This window comes from Cetorhinus maximus, chromosome 3, assembly GCF_964194155.1.
Source record: "Cetorhinus maximus chromosome 3, sCetMax3.hap1.1, whole genome shotgun sequence".
NCBI classification, from domain to species: Eukaryota; Metazoa; Chordata; class Chondrichthyes; order Lamniformes; family Cetorhinidae; genus Cetorhinus; species Cetorhinus maximus.
The window spans coordinates 197,015,123-197,041,495 of NC_135881.1; the positions used below are offsets into that span (position 1 = coordinate 197,015,123).

Consider the following 26,373-nt stretch of genomic DNA (forward strand, 5'->3'; position numbering starts at 1 on the left):
GTTAAGTGCAAAGTGTTCCTATAGTGGATCATATTTCCTGACCTGCCGCCAGAAAAAGATTCTGTTTTTGGTATGTAATTGGCTCTATCCTTCCTTTGACTACCCTATTAAAGTTTACATGTTTATATAAGTCTTTTGGATTCTTTTTTAATGTTACCAGCTAATTTAGTTTCATAGAATTCCTTTTCCCCTCTTATATCCTTTCTGATTTCTCCCTTGTAGTTTCTGTATTCAGCTTGGTTCTCTACTGCATTCTGAGTCTGACATTTATCATAAGCTTCAATTTCCTGGTTCATTTTAATTTCTATAAATTTAGTCATCAAGGGAACCCTAGCTTTGGATACCCTACCTTTCCCCTTCATGTGAATATGACTTGTCTGTATCAGAATTATCTCCTTCTTGAAGACCTCATTTACTGTTTTGCCTGCCAATCTTTGATGCTAATCTATCAGAACCACATTTCTTTTCAGCTCTCCTCCAGTTGAATATTTCCACGTTTGATATTTTGTCCTTTTCCATAACTGCGCTAAACCTATTTTTATAGTGGGGGACTTTAATTACCCAAATATCAGTATGAATAATGTTAGCGTAAAGGGAAAGGGGTGGGAGGAATTTCCGAAATATGTTCAGGAGCACCGCTTTAACCAATATGTTCTCAGTCCAATGAGGGAAAAGGCATTGCTGGATTTGTTGCTGGGGAATGAGGTGGGCCAAGTAGACCAAGTGTCTGTGGGAGAATACTTGGATAAGAGTATTCATTATTTAGATTACTAATGGAGAAGATCAAGGAACAATCTAAAGTAAAATTTTTAAATTGGAAGAGGGCTAACTTCAGTGGGATGAGAGAGAATCTAGCCAAGGTAAAATGAAAGTTTGACAGGAAAAACTGTAACGAAATAATGAGTGATCTTTAAGGAAGAGATGTTTCAGGTACAGGCTAGGTACATTCCAACAAGAGAGAAAGGCAGGGGAACCAAAACCAGGGCTCCTTGGATGATGAGGGAGATAGAGAATATGCTGAAACAAAAAAGACGGTGTATGATACATGTCAAGTTAGCTGTTCAAGCAAGAACCAAATGCAATAAGTTGAGAGGGAAAATGAAGAGGAAAATAAGACTGACAAAGAGAGAATATGGACTAGCAGACAGAGATTTAGGGTGGCATTTTATGCCCTCCCCCCATGGCAAGTTGAAGGTGGAGAGGGCATTTAACCGGGCAGGATGGTGATGGGTGAGGACCCTGCCATCTTCCCACCTCCACCCCAATTTAGTCTGTGGTATGAAGGCCCATGGATGGCTTTCCCGCCTGGCCACTCATTGAAGCCCTTAAGTGATCAATTAATGCCCACTTAAGGCCTCATCTGCTGCCGTTGGTATTAACCCAGTGGTAGGCAGGAGGGGGCTCACTATGCAGGGAGCTGGCCAAGCAAACCCATGCGGTGTTGCTTATGGATTCTCATGGGGTGTCCCTCGTTCAAAGGCACTCAATGCCTGATTGAGGGACACGACTGAGAAGGGGCGGCCTGCTGAGAGCTGCCCTCTGCCCTTGCTGCCAACCCCTATATGCCCCTCCTTCGTGATCCCCACCCCACAAAACCTTTCCTGCCATCACTTACCTCTGACCTGGGTCATAATCCTGCACCTCTGGTGGGTGTATTTCTCGCAGCAGCCACTGCCTCCCCAGTGGTGCTGCTGAGCAAAAGAACTGCTGGCCTCTGATTGGCCGGTTGAGAACCCCATCGCCTCCATAAAATTCCCCCTCCTAAGGTTTTGGCAAGAAATGCAGGGGGATGTGAGGAAGAACATTTTTATGCTGCAAGTGGTAATGACCTGGAACTCGCTATCTACAAGGTTGGTGGAAGTGAATATGATCAATGATTGCAAAAAGAAATTAAATTGGTATCTGAGGGAAATAAACTTGCAAGACTACAGGGATTGAGCCTGGGAATGGGACTGCCTGGATTGCTCTAGGGAGACTAGCATGAACTTGATGAGTTGAATGGCCTCCTTCTGTACCGCAATGACTGTTTGACTCTGTGTTGTGATCATTATTTGCCAAATACTCCCCCACTGAAACTTGCTGCACTTACTCCACTTCATCCTCCAGAACTAGATAAGTACTGCTTCCTTTCTCATTGGGCTGAAAACGCACTGATCATCCTGTACACATTTTAAGTATTCCTATTCCTATTTGCCCTTTACACTGTTATTTTCCCAGTCTACATTAGGATAATTGCAATCCCCCATTATCACTAAAGTTCTTGCAATTTCCTGGAATTTGCCTGCAAATTTACTCATGTTTTATTTCTTATCTCTATCGTCCCCACTTTTAGTTGTCTGTTGTTTACACTGTTAACTTATTGCCCTGGGGATATCCTTATTGCGCTTCATGTGAGCTTATTGCCCTGAATGTGCTTATAATGTGCTCAGTGTAACCGTGTTTCTCTGAGGTGTCCCTATTGCCACCAGTGGGAGCTTATTGCTCTCAGGGGTGCCATTATTCCTCTGAAGTGGGAGCATATTATCCTTAGGGTGCACCTTTGGTCTCAGTGGAAACTTTTTGCACTAAATGTATCCCTATTGCTTTCATTTGGGGATATTGCCCCGAGGATGCTCCAATTAAACTCACTGGGGAGGTAATTGCCCTGAATTGGTGCTATTACTCTGAGGGTGCCCCTATTGCCTTTCATGGGGATTATCACCCTGAGAGTGACCTTATTGCCCCCACTGGGGGTTATTGCTCTAAGTGTGCTCCTATTTCCCTCAGTGGGTGCGATTGCCCTGAGGATGCCTCTGTTGTCCCAGTGGGGGGTGCTAATGTTCTTTGGATACCTCTATTGCCCATAGTAGGAATGTATTGCTCTGAGGTTGCCCCTATTGCCCTCTGTGGGGTTATTGCCGTAACCCTCCACTTTCCTCAGTGGGGTGGGGTATTGCCCTGTTGTTCCCCTAAGCCCCCCACTGGGGTGGGGATGGGTTATTGCCCTGAGGGTGTCCCTATTGCTGTTAGTAGAGCTTATTGTGCTGAAGGTGCTACTATTGACCCCCAGTGGGGTGTTTTGCCAGAGGCTGCCTCTATAGCCCTCAGTCAGTGAGAGTTGTTGCCCTGTGGTTCTTGCATTGCCCTCAGTGAAGGGTCGTTGCTCTAAAACCTCTATTGCCCTAAAGGTGCTGTTATTGTCCTGAATGTGGGGTTATTTCCCTGAGTGTTCACATTGCCTTAAACAAGGAATTATTGCCTCGAGTTTCCCTAATACCCTCAATGGGGGATTATTGCCCTGACAATGTTCCTATCTCTCTTAAAGGGGGATTATTGCCCTAAGGGTGACCCTCAGTGGGTGTTATTGCCATTTCCCCCCCGCCCCCTGTCCCCTGCTCCCCATGGCGGCAGTGACTCAAAGCCTCCTGTTTATTTGTTGTAATCACGTCGCTCTGACGCCCGGCTGCTCCGCTCTGGACTCGGCTCTCAGCCCAATGTACGTGACCCAGCAAAGTTTTCAGCAGACTTATTTTGAAACGGGCTGCGGATCTGCTGGCGGCGCTTCTCCTGGTTGTGGTGCTGTTATTATTACTGTTATTATTTTTAATAGGTGTAGCTGGAGTTTGAGCAAGGGGAGGAAGGAGGGGGTTGGTGGTGGGAGGGGGAGACCAGGAGCGGCATGTCATGGAGGAGCCCGACCCTGCCATCTCCCCGGCGGTGCACCGGGACCTGCAAACAGATCTGAAGGTCGCGCCGACTTCTTGCTCCAGCCACTCTCTGCAACTTTCCCTGGGCGCCAGCAGCAGCTGCAACACCAGCAAAATCTGCAGCACTACCAGTTGCAACACCAGCAGCGGCTGTAACGCCAGCAAAATCTGCAGCGCTACCAGTTGCAACACCAGCAAAATCTGCAGCGCCACCGGTTGCAACACCAGCAAAATCTGCAGCGCTACCGGTTGCAACACCAGCAGCTGCAACACCAGCAAAAACTGCAGCGCTGCCAGTTGCAACACCAGCCGCTGCAACAGCAACAAGAACTGCAGCGCTAACAGTTCCCATACCAGCAGCGGCTGCCACACCAGCAAAAACTGCGGCGCTAACAGTTGCCACACCAGCAGCGGCTGCAACACCAGCAAAAACTGCAGCGCTGCCACTTGCCACACCAGCAGCGGCTGCAACACCAACAGCAGCAAAAACTGTAACGCCAGCAGCCACGGCAACAACAACAGCAGCTGCAAGGCGAGCTGCAACTCGCAGGCCGGGGACGAGAGGAAAGTTTGCGAGCTGTCCCGCCAGCCCGATGCCGCAAGTCCGGAGAAGGAGGTGCTGGTCAGTGCGGTCAGCCGGCAGAGCAATGAGCTGAGGCTGAACCGCCGCCGAACCAAGTCGTTGCCCTGCCTGCACGACCCCTCCGACTTCTTCAGCGAATTCAACGGGGGGCTGCGCAAGAAGGTGAAGTTCGCCGACTCGCTGGGGCTCAGCCTGGCCAGCGTCAAGCACTTCCGAGCCAGCGACGAACCCTACATCCCGTCCAAGGTCTTCCTGCGGCTCCAGAGCTTTCCGGCCATCGTGGACGACCTGAACGAGAAGTTCAAGGCGCTGGGAATCCACTGCCTGAGACCCGCCTTCTCCATGCCCTGCGAGGCCAGTGACTTCATGCAGCGAGCCGAGAGGAACCGGGTCTGCCTGGAGAAGGTCACTGTCAGCCACTTCGATGTGCACGGGATGATCAGGGTCTTGAACATCTCCTATGTCAAGGAGGTGACTGTCCGCTACACCTTCAACAACTGGCTCTCCTGCATGGACACGCCTGCCAAGTATGTGGAAGGGTCCAGCCACTCGGGCACCGACCAATTCTCCTTCGACCTGTCCATCCCCCCTTTCTTGGACCAGGGTTCCTTTGTCCATTTCGCCATCTGCTACAGGGCAGACAACGAGGAGTACTGGGACAATAACTTCGACAAAAATTACTCCCTGCAGTGTGAATCCACGTCAGACGAACACGCCAACACTTAGGATCTTTAAACACACATTTGCATATGTCCTCTATTAAAGAGGTGCCATCTCCTCTAGTTTGATGACATAAGCCGCGGGTTTTTTTTAAAAGCTCGGGGCGTCAAACTTACCCAAGGAAGTGTATTATTATATGTTCCAGTCTTAGGATAGAGTTTGAGGTATGCTATTGACAGTACAGTTATTGAAGAAAATTAAAGTGGCAATGGCATCAAGAATATCTGATTTACAATCAAAAGATTCCACTGTGCACACACAAGTGGCAGAATTGACAATGGGAACGACAGTGTACAAACCTTTGGACATTTTGTAGTTTAAGAGCTTTGCTGAAACTGCATTCCATTTCCCCCATCTTCCGATTTTCTGTTGTTACGTTTGCCTTCCTTTTAGGAGAGACTTATAAACATCCCTTGTCCAGGAGCTGGGTACAGAATCTGCTCCCAGGCAACTCCAATACCACTGTCTGCTAGGAGTTGTGGAGAGTGGGAGGTTTGGTATGACACCTGAATTTTCACCAACTCCCCCTCCCCGACAGCAGTGCCAAGATTGCAAACACAAAATTACATTCTATTTTGTAGTAAGGATAGTTATGTACAGTGTATTACTGCAGTGCCTTACAGTTTGTCTAACTGCAAAAAGACAACTTGAAGAAGTTGTCCTCTCAGCTTAAAGGTTTAAATTTTTTATGTGTAGACAATCGCGTTTTATGAATTGTCTAAAAATGATCCAAAAATGAATTGTGCAGTTGCTCTTTGATGCTCTGGTATGTGTGTGTCAGTGAGATTTTAATGATCTGAGGATAGTAACCCATATAGAGGATTATAGAACACAATACATTTGGCTATTGATGAGGAATAAATTAGTTGATCTTTAACAGTACATATACTGGATGTTAATTAACGTACAGTGGAAAGCTTAATTTGTTTGGCAGGATCATTCACGAAGTGTTGGTTTACATCTGACTGTCAGCACAAGCCCAACTGAAGTGGTTTTAACTCTTAGTGACATAAGTGGCTAGAAAGCCTTTTACAGCACAGGAGATATGTATTGTTTATGGGATGGACTTGCAGTCAGAATAAAATAGAAAACTCTATTTACTAATGAGTGCAAATGGAACACATATAACATGACATTTAAAATACATTATGAAATGGATTAAAAGTGTTTTATACAATGAACCTTCCTCCTATTTCTCAGAAAAATGGGAATTTGATCAGTATTTAAAAATGTTTTTATGTCCCTTGAGTCAATTTCATACTGGATTGGGGACAATCAAACATAATTACAGAGCTCTGCTCTGCCTCAACTCGAAATTCGTATCTTTCTGTAGTTCCTCTCCAATTTCCTCTCACCCTTTACAAGCTCATCTTGTTCATGAGATCCATCTCCTGCTCCTTCGACTCTGTACCCACTAAACTGTTGACTTTCCTTCCTGGCTCCCATGTTAGCTGATACTGTTTCCTCTCCTCAGATAATGTTATCCTCTTCCTTCAAATCTGCTGCCATCGTCCCTCTCCTCAAAAATATAATCCTTGACCTCCACGTCCATGCCAACTACTGTTCCATCTCCAACCCCCCCTTTCCTCTCCAAAGTCCTTGATCTGTTAAAAAGTAGAAAACTGCGAATGATGGAAACCTGAAATTAAAAACAGAAAATGCTGGAAATACTCAGCAGGTCAGGCAGCATCTGTAGAGAGAGAAAAAGATTTAATATTTCAGGTCAAGGCCTTTCATCGGACGAAAGGTTATCGACCTGAAACGTCAGCTCTGTTTTTCTTTCTCAACAGATGCAGTCAGACCTGCTGATTTTTTCCAGCATTGTCTGTTTTTATTCCTTGAGTGTGTTGTTGCCTCCCAAATATGTCCCCCATTTTTACAGGAACTCAATGCTTGAATTCTTCCAATCAGTTTCTCCCCCCCCCCCCCACCTCGCCCCACTTTGGAAACACCACACCAAAAATGAAGTACAACTTATTTTCTGCCAGTATATTATAAAAGTTTATATTTTGCACTGAATGTAAGAATTTACTGTGTGAAAATTTCAAAAACAAGCCTGGAGCAGTCGCCCACTGCCAGCTCCTGGAAAGTTTGTCATTACGTGTTTGAAGTGCAGCATCTGATGCATTTAAACTAAATTAGATGTTCGAACTGCATTAAACATCATTGGGCTGAATAGGAGAGTACCCTAACACACAGTCGAATGTGAGTGGGGAGCCCAAGCTGACTCCATCCACCCTCTTTACAAGCCAAATTCATCCTGCTATGGACTACAGACTTTAACTGTGAACTCTTATATTGTCTCCCCCCCCAACCTCTGATGTATCTCCTAATCTTCGGCATGCCTATTAAACCTGAATTTCCCCTTTGTCCAATTGCATGCAGATTTTGGCTGATACGTTGAACCTGAGCCCAGTACTTCTTTCTTGCTTTTTTTATTCTTCTTTTGACCCATCTTGAGTCCTGTCTCCTCTCCCTCCTAGTCATCCCACTTTTGATTTCTCCCATTTTAGGTAATTTGACCCCCAATCCCTACCTCAACGCTTCACTACTATTCTGTTTTCTTTGTCTCTTGTACCAGCCCAGGCTAGAATTTCCCTTGCATTGGCTAACAGGTGAGACTCTTGACATTTTCTGAAAGGCCCATCAAGGCAGCTGTGGTTGCCTTCTTACAAGAAGCAGACACCCTCACCCATCCTCATCTCCCACTGATCTCCTCGCTCAGTGAACCCGCTGGCAATGAATCCCAGAGATTCCCATCCCATTCCCCTCAACCATCACAGACTCCTCAGACTCTGCCCGCAAATCAATGATCACCACCTCTCTCCACATTTTCAATTTAAGCCCAATTACTCACAAGGAGAACAGCAACTGTCAGGTGAAGAAGTTGTGTTTTAATCAGAGTTGATCACAGGACAATATACAGCAGAAACAAACAACCATAACACCTAGCTGGTACCGGACTCAAATGGACAGGTGCATACTAAACTTGGTCTTCTTGAACCATAGCCCAAAGTCAGCATGGATCCACTGTACAAGAGCAAAATATTGTGGATGTTGGAAATCTGAAACAAAAGAAGAAAATACTAGAAATACTCAGCAGTTCAGGCAGCATCTGTGGAGAGAGAGAACCATTTAACTTTTCGCTTCTGTGCCCTTTCATCAGAAGGGATCCATTGTTCATGCTGTCCTCTTCACCCAACTCTGCATAGCATGCAGCACAATCTGTGCCCTATGCTTTGTTGTCCCTGAGAGAATCCATTTTCCAGTGGGTTTTTACTACTTGGACCTGGAGCCCAGTGGTCAAGGTTTAGTCACCTTCTTGACAGCATTAATTCCCAGGTTTTCAGGTTATAAAACTTACTTCAACAGGAGGACCATGTGAAGGTTGCTGCCTCCCTCCCAAACACCCAATGACAAAATACCGTGGCATCACTCTTGACCATGCATTGATCCACTGGCAACACCTCCAGGATTTCAGAGCTAAGGTCAAGATGAGAATGAATCGCATACAGAAACTGGTGGGTACCACCTGAGGCAGCAGAGCCAATGCACTAGGCAGTGCTTCACTCACCCTGGTTTACCCAATAACAAAGTACTACTGCTCAACCTAGCTCAGGAGCTGCCACACAAATGTGGTAAACATCCACCTTCAGGAAGTCATGGGGATTATTTATGGGACATTGTGACCAACACAGCTTGGGTGGCCTCCTGTGCTAGTACAAATTGAGCCTCCTGATGTCTGCAGGGAAATAATCGTCCTCAAAGAACACCACTGGCTGAAAGTTAACAAGGCACTCCCACACAAGACATCAAAAGATCTCTATACACTCGCCTAAAATCCCATAGTCCCTACTGAAACACACTCCACATCCTACAAACTGATGACAGCCCTACCTCTCAATGGCACACCTCCTGGTTGACTGCAAACATCACCAACCACAACCTTGGAACTGTCCCAAGTAGTGAAGCTCCAGGTTTCAACCTTCCACGGAAAATCTGGACAACACTTAAACGTTTGAGGAGGGGCCAGGGAAGGTGTGGCCACTTGTCCCACAAGTGGAACGTGAGGAACAGCTCAAATCGTGACTGTGGTCTTCTAATCAGACCATCGCCTGTATACTGAACTCCTGCCCTGAGAGACCCATTCCTGGTGGCATCACAACCATTCACATTGTGTCAGCTGAAGCCATTGAATGGATTTTTAACCCTGAAATAGAATTATAACTGCTTCCCCAGCCATTCGAATAAAACAAAAAGTTCCTTACACAATTTTAAGGACATTGCAGTATCTGTTCTGTATTCCTGTATGCACACTTTATCTCACTTCCCTTATTCCTATCACACTTTGCAAATCTATTCTCCTTTTCTGCCCTTTTGAGCCTTGTGTCTTATCTAGACACAATCATGCATCATGACGGTCATCAGCTGGTTCTAAAAATAGCAATAGCACATAATTAGCTGTCACTCTGTAGTTTTTTAGCTTTGTCTTCTTATTATTCACTTTTTTGTTCTCGCTTTCTGATCTTATGACCTCCTAACCTCTTCTGTCATCTGCCCAGATTATTCTGTTCTGTCATGTACTTACTTCTTCATACTTGCTTCATTTTTTATATACAAGTTCATACCATTAATTCACATTTACCATCTTTCCAACACCAACCCTGTCCTTTGTTCTTTAAAATCCTGATTCTTTATCACCGATTTCCAAGCCCTACTCCCTTTTTCTGATTGAGTTGTCCTCCCTCCGTTCCTCCCTCAGCCTCTGCACTTAGTAACCTCTCTGTCACTACAGTTAAGACCATCTGTTCAGCAGCCTCTGCCTGCCTTTTCCTTGCCCACCAAGCCAAACGTCCCTGAAGGTACCTCACCTTCAAACTTTAATCCATAACCCCAGCAAACAAAAGAAGGAACATTAATAGTGAGCCACTATTTGGAACGGCTTGTGTGCTGAAGGTACTCCCACAATGCTGTTACGTAGGAAGTTCAGAGATTTTAACCCAGTGACAATGAAGAAATGACAATATAGTCCCCAGTGTATGCCTAGAGAAGAACTTGGAACAGGTGGTGTTCGCTGTGCCTCTGCCCATGTCCTGCTGGATGGTAGGATTTGTGGCTTTTATACTAGTTCTCATCACTAACACTTCTCATTTTGATGGGCATTAAAATTTTAAAAAGTTGTTAACAGGAATGGGAAAACATCAAGCACAGCACCATCTTAAGAAAGACTCACCACAATCCAGGCTGACAGGCTCAAATGACTGGATCCTAAGCCCTATTGTGTAGATGGTGGAGTGAACTAGCTTTCATTGTTACAATATAGAGCCTAATCAGAGATCTCTCGTGCTAAAGTTAAAACATAGTGTTTGCTGCAGCTCTATAAAAGGTGCATAACACTCTACTTTAAAATCAGTTCAAACGTTCCAAAGCCTAACACACCTTTGGTAATTAGCTGTAGCGCACAAGGAACCATTGATATCTCCCTCAATTAGAGAGAGACAATTTGTTAGATTGTTTAAGGGGCACCACTCCACACCAAGCGTCGGCCAGGCAAGGAAGCACTAGGAGTATGTTAATTTCATAAGATGATTTATATGACTCTTGTTTCTCTTCAGACAGAATCAGAGGTTTCACTCCAGAGTGAATTAAATATCAGCATCATGAGATATGGAGATCAGTGAATTTTGGAACCAAGGTGGAAGTACACAAGATCATTGACCTTGGGAACTTTGTACACTAGAACAGTTGAATATTTAAAGTTCATGGTTCACTGTAAGAATCAGACCAAAAATTATTCCAATCAGCCTGGGAATGAACAATTATTAATCTAAACCTCATTACCAAAAAATCAGCCCTTTCTCTCCCTGGTGTCAAATCCTTGCATCAAGATTCCATTTATACTCAGTGCAATATTTTACTCTGACCTTCAAATACTGTGAGTTGCACACATAAACAATTGTAGTTTTTGTGATCATGTGTAAACATTGTGTGCGGAGATTACTACAGATATAGGCGCTGGAGACATACTGTGTAATAACAGCACAAGTATGTTTACATTGTGGACAAACTATAATGGAAAAGGTTAAATGGTTTGCAAAGTATATTAAAAATGAACTGAAATGATCAATCATGAACCCTTGACAATCATTACAAGATATATTGATTGAACACATTTGATATTTGAATCAGTGTATACTCGGGGAATGAGGCACATAGCTCGCCTGATATTATTTGATCAAAGCTCTGTAAACTGCAATCCCAGTCAAAGGGCAGAATCATCCCAGATTTGCGCTAAGTGCAGTAGCAGGCAGGTAAAATGACGTTTTACCTGCCGGCTGCGATGGCGGGTTTTCACGCTGTATCGTCCCAATCCCGCCACATTATTTGTGCATTCTCGGGAAACATGCCGTTTTGATGGCAGGCGGGCTCTCATTCGCCAACCCACCATCACCTTGCCGCTTCATCACGTCGGGCGCCATATTTAAAGTCCAGCCACGAGCACACATCTTAGTGCTTCCAGGCCACGACTACTGCAGGGAAGATGTCCATGAAAGGCAAGAATACTGCAGCCCCCAGGTTTAGCGATGCGTCACTGGTACGCCTTTTGGATGCCATGGAGGCTTGCCACGATGTCATCAATCCCTGTTCTGGCCGCAGGATGGGCAGCGGCGTTACCAACCAGGCTTGGGAGGTGGTGGCAGCAGTGGTCAGCACCAATGCCTTGCAAAAGAGGACAGCCACCCAATGCCACTACAGGATGAATGGTCTCATCTGTTCTGCCAAGGGTAACTCACTCTTCTCATCACTCTCAACTCACACACTCACAAACCCATCACACATCCACAGGGATCTCACACCTCAAGAGATAACAACACTAACTCTCACACACACCCTCACATCTCCATCAGGCTCATATCCTCTCTAGCTCACATCCTCATTCCTGTCAATGGTGCTGCTCACCACACAAACATTCCATGCAGTGCCATGCGTCCTGCTCACACTCTCGCCATCTGTTTTCATGCAGGAGAAGACTGCTCACATCAGCAGGGAGATGTCCTGAACCAGGGGGTGGGGGTGGAGTGGTACACATTAGGCCCCTCTTTGAGAAGCATGCCATTGTGCGGACTGATGAGGATTGGACCCTCCCTGCAGCGATGGTGAGGTCAGCAGTGAACACCCACCTGAGGATCCTGCATCATCCATCATCCCTCCCTCAACGCAACTGTGAGTGCCCTCTCTCCTGCTTTTGACTCTGCTGCCATGCACTACTTATCTCTACCTTGGTTGACAGGGAGTTCTGCCTAGGGACCAACACCTTCAGCCAGCCAGTTCCTCAGCTCCATCCACATCCTCTTCTGCAGCCAAGAAGACTCCTCTTCCAGTGAAGATGTGGAAATAAGCAGCCCGGAAGATCCGTCACCAGAGCGGGAACAGCCTGCCCATGAGTGATTCTAGAGGGAAAAGTGTATGTGTGGCAGGGCCTTTTGGAGCCTCGTGGAAGCACTCTCCCACGCACGCAGATCCTTCACGTTTCACCCTCATCTCAATGTCCTGAGCATTTTCAATGCTGCCTGCCGGGGTTCGCTTTCAGTTGTCCATCTGAGCTGACCTGCCTCTCCGCCCACCCACTGATCACACTCCCATGCAGCACATGATCTCACCCACCACGACTCTCATTTCACTTTTGATTTAGACAGCGTGGTCTGGATTCACTGAATTGTGTGCTCCCCTGTCTTCTATCCTACCCCCGGTCACCCATTTCCTCTTCCCCATCACAGTTGACCCCCGCCTCCCCCCAGTGGCATCACCTTCCACCTCCCCTCCGTTACCTACCAGCTACAACCCTTTTCCTTCGGGGATGTCCAGGTGAACGTGCACGTTCAGGAGAAATTTCTTTACTCAGAGGGTAGTGAATCTTTGGAATTCTCTACCCCAGAGGGCTGTGGAAGCTCAGTCATTGAGCATGTTTAAGGTAGAGATTGATGGATTTCTGATTAACAATAATGTAAAGGGTCATGGGGATAGTGTAGGTAAAAAGCATTGAAATGTTCGATCAGCCATGATCATATTGAATGGCGGAGCAGACTCGATGGGCTGAATGGCCTTCTTCTGTTCCTAAGTTCCTGTGTTCCCTTCCATCCTGAAAATCCCACCCCCATCCACATTCATCTCCCTGACCCCCTCCTCCCTACCCCCAGGGTCCGCGTCTGCCTCTGGGTCCCCACCAGACACCCTCGCCGTCCCTTCTGTTGCTATTGTTCAACCCTCACCCTCCCACCCTATTGCCTCACCCAGCCCTCGGTCATTCTTGCCCTTCATATCATTCCCACCCTCAGTTTGCCCCCAGGACGCAGACGTGGACCTATCTGACCCCCCCATTGCACGACCTGGACATCCCCCCATTACACCCCTTCACACCCCTTCACACCCCTTCCCCCCGAAACCCCTTCACGCTCCCTATTCCTCCCACCCACCGCCCCCCCCCCACCAAACCACCGAACTCACCCCCGCTTAGTCCTGCCCCTTTCCTGACTCCTTCCTCCAACCTTACCTCTTCTGCCACCCTTAGTCCCTCCCTACTCCTGACTGCCTCCTCCAGCATTACCTCTTCCTCTAGCCTCACTTCTTCCTCCAGCCTTATTCTTACCCGCTTCCTGACTCCTTCCTCCACTCTTACTTCTTCCTCCACCCTTACTCCCTCCCCTCTCTGTACCCTTCCTCCCCCCGGACACCCTCCCTTCTCTGCACCTTCTCTAGCACCTTCCACCTTCCACCACCCTTACACCTACCTCCCCAGTCACTGTCCTCTCCCCCATTAACTCCTCCTCCCCCTGTTCTCCCCTCCCAACCTACCGCCTCCCAACCTCTCCCGACACCTTCATTTCCCCCCCCCTCCAAATCTCACCCCACCCTGACACCTTCATTCCACCCCCCCAACCTTACCCCCCCAACATCTCTTCCTCTCCCAGCTGATCCTAGCCCTTCTCCTTTCACCCCTCAACCATCACCCATGTGCGCTGCTTCACAGCAGAGCTATATCCATGAGAATCCACCCAGCATGTCCAGACATTCCTCCAGTGTGCCGTTGGTATTCGGCTCCAGCATCTTCTGCTCCTCGGATGTCCGCGATGTGAGCAAAGCCCCTAGCGGGTAAGTCCCGACTTCTGCGCCTCACAGATGTCATGTTCTACACCAGCATGCTTTCCTACCGACATGGGTGGACGATCCAGCAGGGAGGGACCATCCCAGCGGGCAGGTCTAATAATGATATGCTGATGTATTACATTGAGGTTCCCGACATCTGATGGCGGAGAGGCCGAGCAGTCATGAAACCAATCGCATTATATTGTCCACTCATGCCATCAACCACGCCCAATGCTTTGTTGTCCCTGAGAGAATCCATTGGTAACAATTACCAGAAACAAAACGACAATAAGTTGAACTTGTTATATACCCCTTGCATCTCCCATGGCGACACTCAGAGCAAGTCGCAGGCGAATGCTGCTTCTTTACCCAGGAATGTTATACCATGTGACACACCAATGGAACTAACCTTTGCAAATATGACACAGAAAATAGAGAATATAATTCACTGTATCTCATAATAAACTGGGGATCAATGGCTAATGCCTAACATGGTATGGGATACATGATGCTGAAACTTAGTGGTTAGTGCCAATAATAATATGCTTTACTCAGAGAAACAGGCAATTCAGTCACTGAGTGAATGAACAGTATGCAAGATTTTTAGACTCTTAACTTCCAATGGCAACACTTCAAGATTAAGTTTAATATGCAACCATGTAGCACTTCAATAAACTTATAACCAATATAAATCTTTTAATTATTCTTTTACTGAAACAGCTTTCAGGTGGTCAATTTTACAGTGCCATCACTGTTTGTTTCATAAAGTGGAATAATATATTTATAAATCTGCCATTGTATTGTTCATGGATAACATTTTAACAACCTAGCAGATCTCCCATGGTGAAACCTACAATGATTCCCAGGTTTTATAAGGACAGGAGTATTATGCCAAGTAGTACTAACAGGGACACAATTCATCAGTATTGGAAAGGGGCCTGGTACCAGTAGGATGTGGTCTCAGGCTCCAGCTGTGGAGAAGGGAGTGTTAGGGTTCCGGGAACACTGGACAGAAAAGTTATGAGTATCGTGACGCAGGCCATGGGATCTGAGATCAATGGGAGAGGGATCCTGATCTTAGGATTGGGAGGCATTGGGGATGGTTCACGAATCAGGGAGAAGTAGGAATAGTGCTTATGAACACAGAAAGGTGGTTACAGGATCTGAGAGTGAAGGGGCCAGGAGTCTGAGATGAGTAGTTAGAGAGTTCACAGAGCTGAGAATGTATGGAGCACTGAGTGGCAAGAATCTTAGAGGATTGAAAGGAGGAATAATGAATAGAAGATGGCCCAGAAGAATGTGACCCAAACAAGCAGTGATCCAATTCACACTATCAGGCCTCATCTATTCCCCACCATCAGTTTTCTACCCATCAGCCTCCCACCTGATGGATCTGCAGCCTCAGGTACTGCTACAGCACTGCTTTTCCCATTGTCAGTCAGTTCCTGTTTTAAAGCACCTAAGCTTACACTTTCTACTTTTTAAAATTAATAGAAAATCACAGTTTGAAGGTATGCAGTATTTTGATGTCACTCCTAGCATGAAATTTCCTGCACTCAATGGTCTTGCTGATATATATAGTTTTCTTCAATTTTCTTAAACAATTGAAAATAACCTTATGAAGTCGCAAAAAGAACTTTAAACTTCAAAATGTCAGAGAGAGAGGAATTTTTAACTGAGCTTTTAACAGCAATGAACAAAATTATTCTCTATTTTCTAATCCAAGACGAAAAAACCAGAATAACAATTGTTACAGTTTTACAGTTGGTGCAGTTCACTTTCAAATCCTCCCAGGTGAGGAAACAGACCTTTTTGACGCGCACAGCATATGTACTAGTAAATTCTACACTTGCACACGCTCAGAATGCAGAAATATGTTTGGAAGACATTTTTGAGGCAAAAATGTCCAGTTGGAGCCCAACTTTTTGAGACCAGATGAGATCTTAAAGTAAAACCTTTTAAATAGACACCAAAAGGCACAGGGTGAAATCGGTCTTCAGAAGTAGCACAGCATAAATAATAGCGAATCACCAGTCTGTTTTACATGAAACCTGATCCTTTTTCCATTGAAGGACTGCTGGCTAGGCCACGTGTAAACCTGGTTTTACTAAATGCAGCCGGTCTGGGCAACTCAATTTTGTAAGGGAAGTATAAAACAGTCTTAGGCCCCTTTTTACCCCTGCCACTGAATGTGGGCTGAAGTAATGTTTTTGCTCGTTTGTTAGTCTGTCTGTGAACGACATATCCCAACAACTAATTGACAGATTTCAATGAAAATTGGTACACTGATAGGGTATGACCCCAGGAAGAACTGATTAGTTTTTGGCGAAGGTACAGATCCAGATCCAGAACCTGGAATTTTTTTAAAGGATCCATTAACATTGGGAGACAGGGCAAATTGACATTTTTTTAGAATGTTGTGGAATGTTTTATTTAGAATATAGTACAGAACTTGAGTATTGCTGAAAGAAGAAACATACTGCCGAAGCTTTTTACACTCATCAGGATAAATGCAAGAATACCAATTTTCAAAGGGAACAGCAATATATACTGCATGAAAATAGGGTGCTGATTGATTGGTAAGTGCACTCCGATCGGTTGAAGCATTGTCATGGAGCATGTACCAGGGAATGCTTATCCCTCAGCTTTTGTTTAAACTCAACTTTGGTCGAGGAGTTGCCTTAGGGAATACACCAGGGAACCATTGTCTCCCATGCTTTTGTTTAATTGAAAAAGGCTCAATGCCTGGACATACTCTGTTTGCAGAGGACAGGGCCCTGCATATGAAAAATGTAGCTTTGAGCAAGCATAAGTGAGCCACTTTGCGAGCCCGTTGTTAGCGTAATTCCTAGCTGACTCAGAATTGTTCAGTAAGTGCTGTTCAATCATGAGATCACATCTCATGATTGAACAGCACTTACTGAACAATTCTGAGTCACATCTAAAATTGAACACTGTTCTGAGTTTTAGAAGCACAGGCTGGTTGAATATGGTCAGTACTCTGCCTGTTGCAAATAGCCGAAAGGACATGCTGTTTGATACAATCCACCAATTGTCGTGTGGCAGGCAGGACGTCTTTTTGGCTTTATGGCATCATCCTGTTTGTGGAGAATAGCACTTGTGTTGCTGCTGCATTGTTATTGTAGCAGCATGAAATAGCTAGCTTCACCTGTTGCTCAACTTTTTGACTCAGAACACAGTGTCCAACATTAGATGTGATTCCTCGATTGGACAGCAAACCCGAGTCTTGTAAGAATTCCAGGAACAACCAATTTAAGATTATCTATTAAACCCGAGTCTTGTAAGAATTCCAGGAACAACCAATTTAAGATTATCTATTGGTCTCACATTGTGATTCACTTATGCTTGCTGTAGGCTACATATATTCATATGCTAGGCTCTGTCCTCTCCAGACTGAAAGAATATGTCCAGGCATTGTGACCTTTTACAAGTAAAAGCATAGGGGACAATGGCTCCCTGGTGCATTCCCCATAGCAACACCTCAACTAGAGTCAACTTGCCTTTTCTAAAGTTAAACAAAAGCTTGGGGAATAACTGTTCCCTGGTGCATTCTCCATGGCAATGCCTTGACCAATCAGAGTCCACTTGCCAACCAATCAACATCTGTTTTTCATGCAGTATAAATTGTTCGTTTTGAAATTTGGTATTCTTGTGACTGTTCTGATGAGTTCAAGATGGAAAGCTTCAACAGGGTGTCTCTTTTTTCAGCAATATTTAGAATGTTATTGATCGTTTTAGACTTTTGTAAATTGTTTCAGCTGCTGTGGAGTAATTTGTCACAGCTGTAAAAATGTGTGCAGAGTTTTCAGACCAGGTTATTGGATGTGAGATGGAACCTCTTAATAAAATAATTTCTTCTGTCATTTCTTTGGTACTCAGCTTTGTAGTGACAGATTGGGGTGTCCTGTGGCACAGTCGTTGTGTCTCTACTTCTGAGCCAGAAGCTCTGGGTTCAAGTCTCACACTGGGCCTTGATGGTCATGGAAGATGCATTCATAATGTGGCCAAATAGGTTGGTTATAAACCTGAAAATCCTTCCAATTCATCTATGGCAGGTGCTAAGAGCGGAACAGGTTAAAAGGGCCAAATGGCCTACTTCTGCTCCTATCCTGGTATCTTGAGATGTTTTATTACATTGAAGGCACTATATAAATGCAAGTAGTTGCTGTTGGAAAATAGGCATTTCACTTGATCTAAGGAAACAAATGGATGCTAAGTCAATGGAGAGCTGACCAAAAAGTTGCTCAGGTCAATGGATTTTAAGGAAGATCTTGGAGGTGGGGAGGTGCGGGGCTTTTAGAAGCATATTCCAGAACTCAAGGCCCAGGTAATTCAAGACACAGCCAACAATGATACAGCAGTTTAGTCGGAGTAACCGTTTGGAGGGTTTGTGTACATAGAAGTGGTTACAGAGGTAGGGAGAGGTAAGTCTTTGGAGGAATTTAAACATGAGAATGAGAATTTTAAATTCGAGGTGTTGGGGAATTGTGAGCCAATGTAGGCATTATTACGATCAAGAGGAGGGGTGAAATGACTCCTCTATTCTTCCACTCCAGGTTTGATTCCAAAGGGTTTTATGTGAATTTAGAGTGGATGTGCTTTGCCAATTCTGTAAGAGTCCCATTATTTACACTCTTAGGTTGTAAATAAATAGTTAGACAGGTTTTCTTAGGTTAACCAAAGAACAAGATAAGGTTATTGAAACTATTTTCCAAGTTAAAAAAACTAGGTAAATTACAACCATCATTCATAAGCATTCATCTGGGCTCACACACACACACACATATACCAGTACAGACGGCAGAGTAGGAGGAAAGGCTTATGGATTTTTACAAGAAAAATAAAAGAGGCTGGTCTCAATGCGGTGATTCCACGTAGCGGCTGTTTTGTTCAGTTGTCTTCCTGGATGCAGTTGTATAGAGTAGATTTCCATATCTTTTTCCAAAAAGGTCTCAGTTCGCAGTAGATTTCCCTTCTCAGGATGATTACCTTGCAAAACCAGGCACAATACTTCTAAGAGAGAAAGGCAGAGAGTACGCACACCTTCAAAGCCTGTGTTTAGTACAGCATTATCTTTGGTTCTCTCTCCTGCTTGGTAAGATGTCCTTAAAGTACCTTGCTGGCTGTATATTCCAGATAAATTCTATTAGTTCATGTCTGCTGCAGTTATTATTTCAGAACAGGTAATTGCATTTTGACGTCCCACCTCAGAAACATTTGAAAAATTTCAGGATGGTATGCAGCCAACAGGGGGTGGGGTCTTTCATGCTCCCCAGGGGGTTGAGTGTCTATTTTTTTCATTCCACTTTGTGGAATGCAAAATTGTGTGCATTGTAGCAGTCTGGACAGTTTCGTCATTGCCTCTAGTAGGTTCCAGTTTTGTTTTGAATTCAACCAGAAAAAGAAAAAAATGGAAATTGTATCTTTTAAAAAGTAGATCCTTGTAACAGCATTAAGAACAGGGGTGATGGATAAACAGGAAGTAGTGCAGGATGGGGAACCAGCAGCAGAGTCAGACATGAGCATGTAATGAGAATGGTCAGGGGAGGCAGTGTGAAATGGAAGGTGAGCCAATGGCAAATTGTGGAAAAAGATACAGTGAACAATCCAATTAACATTAACTGTCCTTTTCTATTGGCAATTACAGTGACATAGATCTGTTAATTTTTGCTCAGAAGGAGTTTCACCACCAATATATATTTTTACATCCAGCTGTCAAAAATTACCTGTGTTGAATGCTGAAATGCTTTTCCTTCAACATTGTCTGACAACATTGACAGATCTGTCTTGGATATGTTCTTGAACTCATATGTGGGAATAAAATAATACATCGGAAAGAGATTGTTTTTGACCACAACTATTTCTCTGATTTTGCCATTTCAATCATGTGTAGCAACTGAGCTTCCTCACACATTGGGTTGAAGAACACTAACGATGTGAAGCAACAGTGTGACCATTTCATTTTTAAAAGAGGCATTAAGATGATGATGAAATCCATTAATAACATTGTATATGGGTGATACACTGGTATCTCAATGCTTGTGCCAGAGTGGTAGAACATACGGTTAAGCTCTTAATCATGCACTCAATGATTCACTGTTCTCACGAGAACATAGGAAATAGGAGCAGGAGTAGGCTATTTGGCCCATCAAGCCTGATCCACCATACAATAACATCATGGCTGATCTGGTTGTGGCCTTTAGTTTTACTTTCCTGCCTGCTCCCCATATCCCTAGACTCACTTGTAGGTCAAAATTCTGTCTAACTCAGCCTTGAATATTTTAAATGACCCAGCCTCCACTGATTCAAAATGGGGATTCAGAACTGTTATTCTGGAGACAATGATAGATAATGGTTGGATTTCATGGTCAGAGAAGAAATTACTTCACTCAAAGGCTTGTGAATCTTTGGAATTCTCTACCCCAGAGGGTTGTGGATGCTCCATTGTTGAATACATTTAAGGCTGTGATAGACAGGTTTTTGGTCTCTCAGGGAATTAAGGGGTATGGGGAACAGGCAGGAAAATGGAGTTGAAACCCAAGATCAGCCATGATCATATTGAATGGTGGAGCAGGCTCGACAGGCCATATGGTCTTCTCCTGTGCCTATTTCTTGTGTTCTCTGCCCGAAGGCAGGTCCGACCCACCATGCCACAACCTCCGCCACAGGTAGGACAAGGAGGCAAGTTCTGAAACCACCCCAGCTGGATTGGGGATCAAACCCTGTACTGTTGGCACCAATGTGATCCACACCAACTGTCCAGTCAACTGAGCCACCCCCACCCCCAAGGTGTCAGAGTTGCTGTGGCAACATGCACTTTTAAATGCATTTTGGAGTCTGGAGCTATGGATAGCGATGGTAGAGGCTCCAATTTATTTCCATCACAATCTCTCCTGGTCTTACTGCCTGCCATTGGCATGTGTTGGAAGGACTTACAAGTTGATACTCAACCTGTTTGGCCAAGTTATGAACACACCTTCCTTGGCCATTAAGACCTGGAGTCAGACGTAAACCCACAGCTTCTGGCCCGGAGGCAGGAATGCTACTACTGGTCCTTAAGGCCTCTGTTAATGCTTGCTATAGCCCACATTTTATACAAATTTTACTTGCAAAGCCTTACACTTGTTTTATATCATAATTTCAGATGGGGATTCAGAACTGTTATTCTGGAGACAATGCTAGATAATGGTTGGATTTCATGGTCAGTGAGGCAGCAATGACATTCGATGTTGACCTCGAAGAAAGCTGTCTATGAAGATCTAGCAACATCTGTGGTGTGGATTTCCCCATTTGTGTCATCAATTTGAATCTAGCTCCGAGTCAAAGGGATTTCCAGGTCTTCAATGATTGTTATGTCATCATGCAAGACGAGCAGCCAATCACATTGAAGTATTTTCATGGGCAGAAAACCAGGAAGCAAAATGCATTGAATTATTCTTCAATTCTAATTAATAATAAATTATACAGAAAACAAAATATATGATTGCGACACTTGGGATCAGGGTAGAAGCTTGAAGTATCATAAAAAAACTTAAAGAGTTTGTTAAAATTATTTTAAAGTGTCATAAGAAATAGGTGGAGTATTTTATCATAATGAAGAAATTTGCTATTCGACAAGTAAAAATGAGTTTTTCAGCATTGATTAAGAATTTAGTATGCCCTTAAAACCCAGTTACACCTCATTCAAGAAGATGTCACTTTTTCACTGTCTATACAGTGAAACAAGTAGAGTTAAAAGGTAATATCCCATCAGTTCAATCATTTCTATTTGATTGCAGTCTGTGGGGACTTCAACAGTAAACCCTATGGAGAAGCATGGAATCACTGACTGAAACTTCTGGTTTAACTGCGTGTGTGCAGACTACAGAAGTTGCTATCTGTTTCAGAGGAGTAATGATGGCAAATACTGACAGTTTCACTGTCATTGCTACCACAAAATCCAGACCAAATAGATATTCCAGCCACTATTCACACTCATTGTTGATGCAACATTCTTATTTATTTGAACACAGCAGGGATAATTACCAAGTTAGATGGGTGTATGCTACTCTTGGGAAATGGTTAGTCAGGTCTCCGAATAGGGCACCTCATTGACATCTTTTACACATCAGTGGACAGCATACTGTGGAATATTGCAAATATTTCCCGTTGAAACCTGGAAGCAGCCTTACTCATGAAAATTCATTCCCACAGTCACTGTCACAGCCACAGGCAATGTAGTTCTTACCTTGTTTTGAGGTTGCAGTTGTGGCTGCAACAGGTGTCAGATTTCTTTGAGGATGTCCTTACTGAAGCACAGATGTTTCACGCATTGTTCTTCACCAAGGTTCAAGTAGAATCGCCCCTTGAACAGTGTTCCGAATATATATTTCATGGTTCATGTTAATATTTTAGTGGTAAGGTTTAGTTCTGGGAAGATTATTGTGGTGAAGGTAAGGTAACTAAAATGCTTGGCTTTGGAGATTACCAGAACATCTAAAAGAAAATGGTAGTTCAGACGGTTACCAATGTTTGTTTAGTACAGTCAGAATAGAGGGAGCCATAAAATAGCAGGTGAGTTCATTTAGCTGGAGAACTGGAGACATGATGTCTACACTGCTTACAAAGAAGTGCAGTCCAGAGAGATGCTTTGTTTTGGGAGTTAGAGCTAAATTAGTTTAAAAGCATTCAGTGAACTCTGAAAAGCTACGGTGTCATGGAAATGGGTGGAGCTTAGGACGGTTTTCTGGCTTCAATTTATCTGTAAGTTTTCTGGGGGATGGGGCTAGTTGCAGTTTGGACCTGGTGTGGTTTGCAGCTCACAGAGAATCCCTGGGAGTCATATGGTGCAGTCAGGGCTCATTGAAGTTCTGGGGAGCTGAGAGGGTGGTGGAAGGTCATTGGTTCCATGCAGGAGACAGTTAGGGCTTACAGAAGCCCTGAGAGCCATTTGTAGCTCGGTGCAGCCAGGAGAGTGGAGTTTGGAGAATCTTAGGGACAGTGCCAGTTTTGTGAAGCTAGTGGTCTTCTAGTTGGAAGCGAGTCAGTAATTAGAGGCAGCTTTGTGAATCCTGTGGAACGCAGTCTCAGGAGAGCTTGAACCATCGGGAGGTTAGCACTCATTGAGGTAGTCTGAGTCAGAGTGGCTTTTGAGGGAATTCAGAGGTTAGATCTTTGAAAGTGAAGAGTTAGAATCCCTCATGAGGAAGGCAGAGTTTTAATGAGATTTTGAGACTCTCAGGGGTCACCAACATCTAGGTACGGCGTCTTGGTCACATCTGTCATTTAATGTGCAATGTGGTGTGTTCAGCCATAGTTTGTCTGTTAATTCATCTTTAACATTCAGAATTAACATGAGGTAGAGCATAAAACCAATATTGTAAATTGTTTTACTTTTCAGATTTTGTAAAGTTTATTTTCTTAGTTTAAAACCATGGAATCTGGTGACTTAATTCTCCTAGTGGGTAACTGGGATTTCAAATTTTCTCTAAACAAAAAAGTTACTGGTCCCTAACTGGATTGCAACACGTCCTGGGTGAATATGGTCTTCTGCTGAGTGCCCTTTTCCCTCTCCTATTCCAGTAGCTTGTCCTACTCAGTGTGGCCGCTTCTCAGTCTACATCGTACTGTGGGCCAAGGGGAATACACCTGTATTTGGTTTGTGTAGAAATCTTGAAGTCAGCAAAAGGTTCTTCAGCACCTGCCACACCATTCCCTGTAGACTTATGCAACTTGGAACATAAGTGTGAGGTGATGCACTTGGGTAGGACAAACAAAACATGGGAATACACGATGAATGGTAGGATCCTGGGAAGTACCAAGGATCAGAGAGACCTTGATGTGTACGTCCACCGGTCCCTTAAGGTAGTGGGACATGTAGATAAGATTTTTAAGAAGGCATATGGGATACTTGCCTTTATTAGACGAGGCATAGAATATAAGATCAGGGAGGTTATGCTGGAACTGTATAAAACGCTGGTTAGGCCACAGCTAGAGTATTGCGTGCAGTTCTGGAATCTGCATTATAGGAAGGATGTGATTGCATTAGAGAGAATGCAGAGGAGATTTACCAGGATGTTGCCAGGGCTGGAGAGTTTTAGTTATGAGGAGAGATTGGATAGACTGGGGTTATTTTCCCTGGAGCAGAGGATATTGAGGGGGTATATGATTGAGGTGTATAAAATTATGAGGGGCATAGATAGCGTAGGCAGGAAGGAACTTTTCCCCTTGGTGGAGGGATCAATAACCAGGGGGCATAGATTTAAGGTAAGGGGCAGGAGGTTTAGAGGGGGATGTGAGGAAGAATTTTTCCACCCAGAGGGTGGTGGGAATCTGGAACTCACTGCCTGAAAGGGTGGTCGGGGCAGAAACCCTCATAACATTTAAGAAGTATTTGGATGTGCACTTGTGATGCCATGGCATACAAGGCTATGGGCCTAGTGCTGGAAAATGGGATTAGAATAGTTAGGTACTTGTTTGACTGGCACAGACTCGATGGGCTGAAGGGCCTTTTTCTGTGCTGTAGACCTCTGTGACTCTATAACTATAGAAAGCACCACCATTTATAGAATTGTAGCAAAAGTCAGCAATTAACCTGTAAGTAGCTGATGATCCCTTTGAATAGCAATGGTCAAGGAGGGCCCTTCCTACATCTGTTTAGTTTTGAGGTTAAAAAAGGGAGTTAGCTGGAGCATTGGACATCAAAATAGCATCGCAGGCATCTGTCAACTCTGCAAACTACCAGAGGAGGTTCGCCACACTTGCGCTAACATCCTGACCAATATGGCGTCTGGCACAATTTACCCCACAAGTGTGCACATGCATTGTAAACATCATTTTGGGGCTCTAAGGGTAATCCTAGCACCGAGAAAATAGACCCAAATGAGTTCAATTTCTCACCTCAGACCCCTTAAATACTAGAGTTGATTCCCACTTCCTTGACTGCCTGTGCAGCACCCTGTTTCAGAAACACCCTGCAACCTGTGTTCAAGCCTCCATCTTGATTCTCTTTTCGCTGAATTAGATCAAAGGACTTTTCAACACCATAGGTGTGGGATTTTTATTGATTACCAGACAAGCATGAAAATGTTTACTATGTATTCTGTGTAAATTTAGCATATTGATCACCTTCGGTTGAGGTCTTTTTTTTAAACATAATTTTGCGTTCTTAAAAAGCAATGTAAGTAAGCACTGGTACTTAAAAGTTGTAGTTGGGTTCCTGAAAAGTGTAACTTTAAATGAAACAGATTTTCCCATTACAACCAATGTAAAAGTTGTAGTTTGATCCTACAGAACCTTTCTCATCAGAAAAAAAGCATTAAAACATTATACCCTCTAAATTGAAATACTTTACATTGCTAAATTCCTATATTGGTAAATTAAATAACTTTGAAAATAAAATAAATTAAAAAATATAAAAGAAATATGCTATCTCTTTCTACTTACCTCCTGCTCACTGCCTCTCCTGCTTGTCGCTGCTGCTGCTTGCTGCCTCTCCCGCTCCCCAACCCTCCCGGTTGACACCGATCCTGCTTGCTGACCCTCCAGCTCACCGCCTCTCCTGCTCCCTGACCCTCTCTTTCGCTGAATCTCCTGCTCCCCACCTCTTCTACTCCCCTCTCCTGAACCCTCGTTTTGGATGCGGGCTCTGGAGACGTGTGGCAAAAGGCAGGAAGAGCAGCTTCAACTTGTAGGGGATTAGCCGTGAGCTAGAGAGGCTGTGATAGGGAGTGTCAGTGAAAGGATGGGTTGACAGCGACCTGAAGGATCAGGGAGCAGGAGAGGCCGCAAACTGGAGGGTTGGAGAGAGGGAGGGTCAGCGAGAGGGAGGGTCTGCAACTACTGGGAGAGGCTGTGATCTGGAGGGTTGGCAGCAACCAGGCAGGTCTGGGAGTGGGGGAGGCCAAAATAGGAGGGTCGGCGAGAGGGAGGATTGGCAAGAGGGAGAGTCAGCAAGAGAAAGGGTCAGGGAGCGGGAGGGTCATGGAGGGGGAGAAGCTACGAGCTGGAGGATTGGCAGTGACCAGGAGGGTTAGCAAGATGGAAGATTGGCAGTGAAACGGAGGGTTGGCAAGAGCTTCCTCAGGGAACAGGTTAGGCTATGTGCTGGTGACTAGCGGGACAGGGTGCTCCAAAGTGCTGTTGATCATGACCTTATGTCAGACCTGGCATGAAACAACTTTAAATCAAAACCCCCAAAGCTAAACACAAATATGGGCCCCATTAACTGATTAACTGACA

General features: G+C 44.6%; 1 protein-coding gene across 1 annotated transcript; it reads left to right on the forward strand.

Annotated features, from left to right (window-relative positions):
- The first annotated feature begins 3,663 nt into the window (after positions 1 to 3,663).
- Positions 3,664 to 6,170, forward strand: ppp1r3g (protein phosphatase 1 regulatory subunit 3G). The gene has a single exon (XM_078535819.1). It carries the CDS (start codon positions 3,664 to 3,666, stop codon positions 4,993 to 4,995), a length of 1,332 nt encoding a protein of 443 aa, XP_078391945.1. The 3' UTR covers positions 4,996 to 6,170.
- Positions 6,171 to 26,373: the final 20,203 nt, after the last annotated feature.